At 39.7% G+C, this 9,696-nt stretch overlaps 1 protein-coding gene across 1 annotated transcript; it reads right to left on the bottom strand.

The window, feature by feature from the left end:
- Positions 1 to 6: 6 nt before the first annotated feature.
- Positions 7 to 5,642, bottom strand: LOC131348704 (annexin A1-like). The gene is made up of 13 exons (XM_058383839.1): positions 5,555 to 5,642; positions 5,241 to 5,313; positions 5,009 to 5,123; positions 4,213 to 4,307; positions 4,020 to 4,133; positions 3,839 to 3,929; positions 3,652 to 3,731; positions 2,296 to 2,352; positions 2,062 to 2,155; positions 1,416 to 1,511; positions 1,091 to 1,149; positions 264 to 386; positions 7 to 162 (listed from the first exon to the last, which is right to left on the bottom strand). Exons 2-13 carry the CDS (start codon positions 5,301 to 5,303, stop codon positions 100 to 102), a joined length of 1,050 nt encoding a protein of 349 aa, XP_058239822.1. The 5' UTR covers positions 5,304 to 5,313; positions 5,555 to 5,642; the 3' UTR covers positions 7 to 99.
- Positions 5,643 to 9,696: the final 4,054 nt, after the last annotated feature.

Below are 9,696 nucleotides of genomic sequence, written 5' to 3'. Positions count from 1 at the left end.
CCGGGAAAGTTTCAGGGAAGTAGCTTTATTAATTATTTTTATAACAGATTTGTTTTTATATATGCAACATTTCACACTTAAAGATCTGAAAATTCATGTTCATGCTGTTTGTTCTCCACAGAGCACCAGAAGAATTCTCTCATGATCCCCCTTGGTTTCAGCCTGTAAAGACCAAATATGTTAATCATTAAATAACTGATTTCAGTGAACACACGTTTCAATCAATCGCAGTTATTTTAAATGAAAATTTCAGTGTGACTTACAAGAATATCCTGCTGAAGCGGTTTCCCGTACATCCTTTTGTACTCCTGCAAAATTTTCTGCAGGTCCACTTCAGAGCGACTCACTATGATCCGAGTCAGCGTGCCATAGTTGGCACCCAGGCCCTGAGGATGGAGCAGATATCAGAACTCCAGTGGGTACAGTCAAATCCAAAATTGGCACCCCTCAAATACAAAATGTACACCTTAAATAAAAAGCCTTTATTGGAACCCCCTTTTTTAAAATTAATATTTTACATTAATTTTTATTAAAATATCTTTTAAATACAAAATTATGTATGTAGACAGAATATTGGAGGAATATAAAAAACTAATCAGGCATATATTCTGCTGTAGAGAAATGCAAAAATGATCTAAATTGAGCAGAGGTGGGGTGTTCCAATAATTGAGACACCAACGAATAAATGTACTGCTTAAAATAAATACAGAAATTCTGTGTTAAAATGAAACTCTTCAGCGCCCCCTTCTGTCCACACTTAACATTTTACTCATGTGTGTGCACGTGTGTATTTTCGGCTTATTTTCTCGAAGGGTGCCAATAATTCTGGATTGTCCCTTTTCAAAAAATTCCACTACAACATAAGTGTAATATTTAATATGACCAATTGTCTTTATAACTACAATTAAAGTAATAAAACAGAACAGATTTTCACCCACATGTTTCCAGATACAGTGTATTAAAACATTGTAATCAAGATCAGCAGTTGAATGTTTAGAAATATTCTCCAAAATACTCCACTTCTTTTCACAATTTTTTCCCCCCTAGTTTGTGCAGTAGTTTGTGTTTCTAGCTAAACAAACCTCTTTACCTTCATGGCCAGATGCAGACTTTCTGCAAAGTAGGCAGGTTTGTTCCAGGCTGCTTTCACTGTGTGAACAACAATCACATTCCTCCATCACACTCAGGGCTTCAATACAATGCAGATTTAAACAAGTGCGTAGGTGTGGTGTTTAATCATGCTTGACTGGTAGCGTGAACTTAACATGCTAAACTGGAATGCCGCCACCTTTTATACCCCCAGTATTTGCATTTAAATATACAGCATTTACTGACACCCAGATCCAGAGAGACTTATACACCTTCATGCTTTCCAACAAACTAAATATCTTGCCTATTGAGATGTTTAGACTTACCCAAGGTCATTAGGCAGTCCTCAGTGTCTCCACTTAGTTCATTCTTCAGAACCTGGGCAAACCCCTTTGGGCTTAACTTTTCATACTGCTTGAAAACTAACACACAATCATATCAAATACAGAGGTGCCAAAATTTATGGTTCACTTACAAACATGGACTTGCTACATCAACATGGGAGCGGAAAGCGTTTACTATTTTGCTTTTCGTTTGCTAAAAGTCAATTCAATGTGTGTGTATAGGGCTTTTAACAATGGACATTGTCTCAAAGCAGCTTTACAGAAGTATAGAAAGAGGAAAAAAAAAAAAGTTTAAACAAAAATATAAAAGTTAAAGATACTATTTTATCCACATTTTATCCCTAATGAGCAAGCCTGAGGCGACATGGCAAGGAAAAACTCCCCGAGATGAGGAAGAAACCTTGAGAGGATCCAAGCTGAGATGAGCTGATTCACTGAAGGGGAAAGGACGCTGGACATGAAATACTTTCTCGTAGCAGGAAAATTTTGACCTTGTGCCAGTTTTATACAGGTGAACTTTAACAGTGTGAATTCATTAGCCATGATTTTGTGAGGCAGTAGAAACCCAGTAGGCTTGGAAAAAAGCCAATTTTGGTTTATTTAATTCATTGTTAATCATGTGACTTACTTTTGCACAACTGGGCATCACCTCTGGAGGTCAGGATGTCGATGAAAACCGAAGAAACTGTCCCAAGCCTTTTTTCTCCAGCTTCAAACAGAGACTGAGAATAATTTATACCCAACATTAGATGTACAGTTTGTAGGCTGCGATATTCAAAACCTGCTAATTGCAGTCATTTTAAAAAAATAAAATAAAATCTGTTTTATAATACCGAGTCTTTAGGAAGATAAGGGACCTCACCTTGGCTGCACTTTTTGCGAGTCCATCATCAATGTCACGATCCTCATTTCTGGTCGCCTGTGTTATAAAAGCAGATCCTTCAAAGTAGTGTTCATAAGGTGTCATGACAACTGACGAATCTACATACACATTTACGAAGCCATTTCCAGCAGGCGTCATGTGATGTAAAGGCTATTTGCATTCATTTTTAATGTCACAATTTGAACATAAAACTTAATTGATTTTTGTTCACATAAAGCTGTTATAACCCTTTACAGACTGACTTCCACTTAAACATGCATTTAAAAAGCAGGTGCCAGCTGACATGAAGGCTGATTTCTCATTCTTGTCAACATCTTGACATAAACCTGATCAATTATTGCTGACAAAGCTGTTATAACCCTGACTTATGGTTGAACAAACCTATACACATGTATAAAGCTGTATTCTAGCAGGTATCAGCTGACGAACACTGAGCATGTTCATCTTCATGTCAGTTAAAATCTCAAGTCAAATGACAGCTTTGTTGACATACAGCAGTTATAACACTTTCCAGGCCAACATACATGTGAGTGCCATGAGCCTACACTGCAGGTTTATATTTTAGCAGGTGCAAGCTGACATGAAGGCTGATTACATTCATTTTAGCTTTAATGCCAGCATCTTGATAAACACAACACTGTTAACACCTCATAGGCTGACTTCTGTTCGAGTTTCATGACCGTTGACATAGTAGTTCAGTGAACATTTGGTATGTCGATCACACATGAAAAAACTTCTAAATGATGCACTACAGTGTCTTCTTGGAACTTGGACATGTGAACATGAATACCTGCTTCATAACAGTGACCATGAAACCTGAACAGTGACGATTATGACTAGAGTTATGCATGTTTGTATATGCATATTGGTCTTTGAGTAGAATAAGTTTCATTTTACTATATACTTACATGACTATCGATGTAATGTTTTAATTTAAGTCAAAGTCAACAAACATCTGTGACTTCACATAAGTGGTAACTCAAGTGGTTAAGGCTCTGGGTTGTTGGCCTGGAAGATCAGGGTTCAAGCCCCAGCACCGCCAAGCTGCCACTTTTGGTCCCTTGAGCAAGGCCCCTAACCACCACAATGCCCCTCCAGGGGTGCTGCATCATGTCTGACCCTGTGCACTGCCCCCAACCTCCAAGGATGGGCTACGCGAAGGAGGAATTTCACTGTACAGGCTACATACTCCCAAATATACAAAAGACAACTTCGTGACAGCTAATAGAATGAGCCTTTAATTTGAGTAGTTTATGTCAGTCAAGTTTTATACTCATACTTGTCATGCAGCCCTATGATACATTATATATTTCTTAACAGGTTATAGATTTGTACCTTGCACAAGGCGAGCAGAGATGTCTGGAAATTTCCATGTGTGTCACACTGAATATCGTGTTCCACTTCCTCTCCATATGCTGTGAACCATAGGAATATCACAGTAAATACAATTTATATGAAGACTTGTAAATATCTATCCTAAGAAACATGACTAGACACGACATGTAAAGATCTCAGTATTTACCATCTTTAAAGGCAGTTTTTAACAAACTAATTTCCTGGTTTGATCTCGTCCCCAGAATTTCATTCAGCACATTTTCCTTGGTTCCCAAACCCTAAATTTGAAGAAATATTTACATTTCTGTAGACCCTATTAAAGAAATTTATATAGGTGATGAGCTTTAAACTGGATTCCTCTGCTTTACCTTCAAGGCATGTCTGATTTCATGAGCATCGTACTGCGCCGGAGTCATGAGCAGGGCCAGGGCCGCATTCTTGTAGTGGGATTTTAAAACAGAATCCAAAGTCTTCACTAGATCCTAAAGAAAATTACAAGCGGATATCAGCAAGCTAAATCTCTAGCATGTGTTACAGATAGTGTGCAGTTTTTACACTCACTTTCCCAGTTTCTTGTTGGAAAGCCGTTTTGATTTCCTGCCTCTGTGCGTTAGTGCGTCGAGCTAGTATCTCTGTAATGGTGTTTTCATCCACACCTGTGCGCGCACACACACACACACACAATACAAACACCTTGATATGCTACACAACCTGAAACACCACAAACTTCTTTACACTATACTATTACTTTAATTATTATACAGTATAAAAAACTGTTTAGGTCAACCAGATTGTGAAATGTTCAATGTCAAACTGTTAACTACTGCATAATTTAGACACATGGAGTTTGTGTTCAAGTTTCCACAGGAAAAAAATGTTAATTAACCAAAAATTGGCCGAGAAATGTTTCCCCCCCCCAAGCGTGAGCAAAGTAGCATATAGCTGTTTTTAGCAAACTAGCTACCTAACAAAGCTAGCTAGCACTTAACATGAGCTAGGTCTGATTTAAAGAAAACTTCAGGCACTGGCTTGCTAACCTGGCTACTGTAGCTAATAGCCATAGCTTGCAGCTAAACATGCTGTAAAGAAATAAATCAGTACTGTATGGTAAAAGAAAATCCCCAAATTTACAAACGTTGCTCCCAGAAGAGCTTAAGTGTGCTAACATAGTATTTTACATACAATTTTTGGGGGAGAATAGCCTTTAACCAGCAGCTCAATCTCGATCTCTCTCTCGCACAAACATTTAAAGGCAGTTTCTCACAGTGACCCGGAGAACGGAAACGAACGCATGTATTTTTAGGAAGTGCAGAATGTTTGTGTTTTGTTTGCTATATGCTAGCTTCAGAAACCTTACCTTTAGTGTCAATGGCTTTTTGTAAAGCAGCAGCATCTCTGCTGGCATTGAAGTTGGGATCGGGCCGGACGGTGCCGTAGTAAGGCGTGACGCTTCCTTTAGAAGAATCTTTTCCCTGTTGTTTACAGACAAGAGATTTAACATATTTAGAAAACATGTGTGCATTGTGATGTCTTGAAAACTAAGCACAGACAACATATCACAAATACACAAACAAATGTTTCAAACAAACCGAGTTGTCTTTTGGCTTGTCGTCATCAACTAATCCCTTAAATAATTTCTGGAAAAATGACATCTTGAGGCCTCTAAAAGACACAAGCAAGCAAATCATTCATAAATGTAATGTCTCTGTGAAAGTTAATAAATAGCTCCTGAACATTTAGCTCAGCAGAATGCAACAGGAAATAAATGACAATTTGATAAAGATTTGTTTATATATATTTTTTCCCCAAAATGTCATAAGGAATTTTCAATCAACATCCTGTACTCCAAATCACAATCACAACTTTTACAGCATGTCAGAAAAAGTAAATCCTTTAGTCTCACCGGAGTTGTGAAGGTTGCAGGAATCAGACAAATGATTGGTAGGAGAGGAAGAGAACTCACACCAGCTCAGTGTCTTGGTACAAACTGGGTGGAGATGGTGGAATCAGGTCCTACTGGTTGTACCTGACTGGATGCCACTCACTTAACTTATTGCATAAGAAGCTGACTAATCATACGGGTTCTCTCTTTTCAGTCAAAACAAACTACAAAATGGGTTCCATAGAGGGCTTTGGGTTAGTTAGGTGTTACTTGGTTCCCAAAGGTGTTCTACTTAGAGTCTTATTTAAAATCCAATGCTTTAGGGGTGCAAGCTGAAGACCCCAGTGCTTTAGCTGCAACGTCGCGCGTGCCTGCTTGGGCAAATCCGTGATTATTGGCATGGCTCTTTTATAGTGATCAGCCCAGTGCAGGCAGTTAGTGGTGATGCGCGGCACCTGTGCGTGTCGCTAATTAAACTCTAGGAGGTCGGCAGTGGGCGGATGGAGTCTGTGCCAGGTATCAGAGACCAAGGGGAAGTTCTCTGAAAGGCTTTATTGCTAAAAGCGATTTAGAAAGTTGTGATCTCGAGATTGAAGGCTGGGAATCAGCCTCCTTCACCAGTTGTCTTATCGCAGTTGAAGGCTGAGAGTCAGCTTCCTCCGTGGTTTTTTTTTGATCAAGTTAGACTGACCCCGACTCAGCGAGAGAGTCGCTCATGGTGCCTTAATTAAGCCACAACAAGCGAGGTTCTCTCCCTCGCCCTTGCCGTGTATGTGTGTGTGTACACGCGCGCGCTCCGACCGGCGCTCACCGTAAAGGGCGCTCACCGGCCCGTTTTCCGAGGGCGCGATCTGGCGCGCCTCAGCGAATTTCTAACCCACTTCCGTGCGCTCCTAATGCTTTACAGGAACAAGTTGGAAAACCTAGTGCTTTAGATAAGCAAGCTAAAGAATGCTTTAGAATAGCAAGCTAAAGAACCCAATGCTTTAAAGGAACAAGATAAATAACCCAATACTTTAGGTCTACAAGCTGAAGAACCCAGTGCTTTAGAGGAACAAGCTGAAGAACCTAATACTTTAGGGGTACAAACTGAAGAACCCAATGCTTTAAGGGTACAAGCTGAAGAACCCAATGGTTTAGAGGAACAAAATGAAGAACCCAATATTTTAGGGGTACAAGCTGAAGAACCCAGTGCTTTAGCGGAACAAGCTGAAGAACCCAGTGCTTTAGCGGAACAAGCTGAAGAACCCAGTGCTTTAGCGGAACAAGCTGAAGAACCCAGTGCTTTAGCGGAACAAGCTGAAGAACCCAGTGCTTTAGCGGAACAAAATGAAGAACCCAATACTTTAGAGCAGGGATGTCCAATCTTATCCAGAAAGGGCCGGTGTGGGTGCAGGTTTTCATTCCAACCAAGCAGAAGCTACACCTGATTCCAACTGGCTAATCAACTGATCTTGGCTTTCAAGTAGACTCAGATGTGGCTTCTGCTCAGTTGGAATGAAAACCTGCAGAGGTGGATGAAGTACACAACTTCCTTACTTGAGTGAAAGTACAAATACTACTGGTCAAACATTACTCCATTACAAGTAAAAGTTGTAAAGACAGATTTTTACTTAAGTAAAAGTACAGAAGTACTTGTTTTTAAAAGTACTTAAGTATCAAAAGTAAATGTCAACGCATTGTTTTATTATTGTTGCATTGTTGTATGCAATACTTACTAGCAACCATATTTCTTGAAATTGTGATGATTATGGCTTACAGATAAGGAAAACCCAAAATTCTGTGTGCATCAGTGTGGCATGGCATGGAGGCAATCAGACTGTGGCACTGCTCAGGTGTAATGGAAGCCCAGGTTACTTTGATAGCAGCCTTCAGGTCATCTGCATTGTTGGGTCTGGTGTCTCTCATCTTCCTCTTGACAATACCCCATAGATTCTCTATGGGGTTCAGGTCAGGCGAGTTTGCTGGCCAATCAAACACAGTAACACCATGGTCATTGAACCAGCTTATGGTACCTTTAGCAGTGTGGGCAGGTGCCAAGTGCTGCTGGAAAATGAAATCAGCATCTCCATAAAGCTTGTCAGCAGAAAGAAGCATGAAGTGTTCTAAGATTTCCTGGTAGATGGCTGCGTTGACTGTGGTCTTCAGAAAACACAGTGGACCAACACCAGCAGATGACATGGCAGCCCAAATCATCACTGACTGTGGAAACTTCACACTGGACTTCAAGCAACATGGATTCTGTGCCTCTCCCCTCTTACTCCAGATTCTGGGACCTTGATTTCTAAATGAAATGCAAAACTTACTTTCATCTGAAAAGAGGACTTTGGACCACTGAGCAACAGTCCAGTTCTTTTTCTCCAAAGCCCAGGTAACATGCTTCTGACGTTGTCTCTGGTTCAGGAGTGGCCTGACACGAGGAATGCGACATTTGTAGGCCATGTCTAGGATTCGTCTGAAGCTCCCCCAAATTCTTGAATGGATTTTGCCTGACAATCCTCTCAAGACTGCAGTTATCCCTTTTGCTGGTGCGCCTTCTCCTACCACACTTTTTCCTTCCACTCAACTTTCTATGAATATGCTTGGATACAGCACTCTGTGAACAACCAGCTTCTTTAGCAATTACCTTTTGTGGCTTCCCCTCCTTGTGGAGGGTGTCATTGACTGTCTTCTGGACAACTGTCAAGTCTTGAGGTTGTTTTGAGGTAATTAGATGATTAGGGTGTGACACCATGACTTTCCAATATTGAACTTTTTCACAATATTCTAATTCTCTGAGACACAGAATTTTGGGTTTTCCTTATCTGTAAGCCATAATCATCACAATTTCAAGAAATAAAGGCTTGAAATATTTCACTCTATGTGTAATGAATCTATATAATATATGGGTTTCACTTTCTGAACTGAGCGACAAAAAATATTGACCTTTTTCATGATATTCTAAATTTTGAGATGTACCTGTACACATCTATGTGTATCCACTCATGCACATTTCAATCAAATGGTCTGTAAATGAAGCCTGGTCAGGAAAAAAAAATCTAACCTGCTTTAAAACCCAGCTACACAACTGTAGCTGTACAACCAGCCAACAGCAACACTGCTTTAACAAAGAGTTATATATATTTCCACAATTCATTTACATCGTTTTAATATGCATTTACACCATTGTCCAGGCTCCTCCCTCCTGTGTACAATGCGTTGTGGGCAATATTACCCGTTAGAGTGTGCATTGTTCTGCACTTTGAATTTCTACCGGAAGTAGTCGACCATCCAGGAATTTTTGGAATACTCTTTTCAGTATACTGCGATTTGGGGCATACTAATTCTATTTTTGAATACTTTTTAGGACACATAGTATGAGAATTTGGACACAGCGTACGTTTTTGTGTGTTAACTAACATCATTACCAATGCGTTGGTGGTGTATAATATACAAAGCATATATTCATCCATTTTGTCAGAAATTGATCAATTGAGTTAAAAAAATTTTGGAAAACCACTGAACTTTACAACACGTGACGCTACAAGAGTGAAAAAAACTCATCCTATGATTAATGTAAATAATTTCTACTCAGTGACCTTGACAGAAATGTAGTGGAGTAAAAAGTAGAGTATTTGTCTTTCAAATGTAGTGAAGTTAAAGTAAAAAGTATCCAGAAAAAATAATACTCAAGTAAAGTACAGATACTCAAAAAGTGTACTTAATTACAGTACTCAAGTAAATGTACTTCTTTACTGTCCACCTCTGAAAACCTGCACCCACACCGGCCCTTTGTGGATAAGATTGGACACCCCTGCTTTAGAGGAACAAAGTGAAGAACCCAGTGTTTTAGAGGAACAAGCTGAAGAACCCAATTCTTTAGATGATCAAGAACAGGGGGCTTTAGAGGAACAAAATGAAGAACCTTTAGATTCTTCTAGAATTATTTAGATGAGTAAGCTGACGAACTCTGTCTGGAAGTATTTTTTAAGGATAACTATCTGGTTAAAAATCCGGGCTTTAAGATGTTGGATGAATGAAGGTCGTGAGTTCAAATCCCAGCACCATCAAGCTGCACTCATGGGCTCGAGAGCAAGGCCCTTAACCCTCAACCTGCTCAGATGTATAAAGGCAATAAATGAGTTGCTCCGGATGAGTCTGTCTGCTAAATACCGTAAATGCAG

The sequence above is a fragment of the Hemibagrus wyckioides genome, linkage group LG28, assembly GCF_019097595.1.
Source record: "Hemibagrus wyckioides isolate EC202008001 linkage group LG28, SWU_Hwy_1.0, whole genome shotgun sequence".
Lineage (NCBI taxonomy): Eukaryota > Metazoa > Chordata > Actinopteri > Siluriformes > Bagridae > Hemibagrus > Hemibagrus wyckioides.
This window is presented reverse-complemented; position numbering and strand designations above follow the sequence as displayed.

What these genes read in the sequence shown, in the direction of transcription:
- LOC131348704 (XM_058383839.1), bottom strand. Translation starts at nt 5,303, where the DNA reads ATGTCATTTTTCCAGAAATTATTTAAGGGATTAGTTGATGACGACAAG. An exon ending in ACAAGCCAAAAGACAACTCG is followed by an intron (nt 5,124 to 5,240) that starts GTTTGTTTGAAA and finishes TGTAAACAACAG; the next exon opens with GGAAAAGATTCTTCTAAAGG. An exon ending in AAAAACTGCCTTTAAAGATG is followed by an intron (nt 3,732 to 3,838) that starts GTAAATACTGAG and finishes TATGGTTCACAG; the next exon opens with CATATGGAGAGGAAGTGGAA.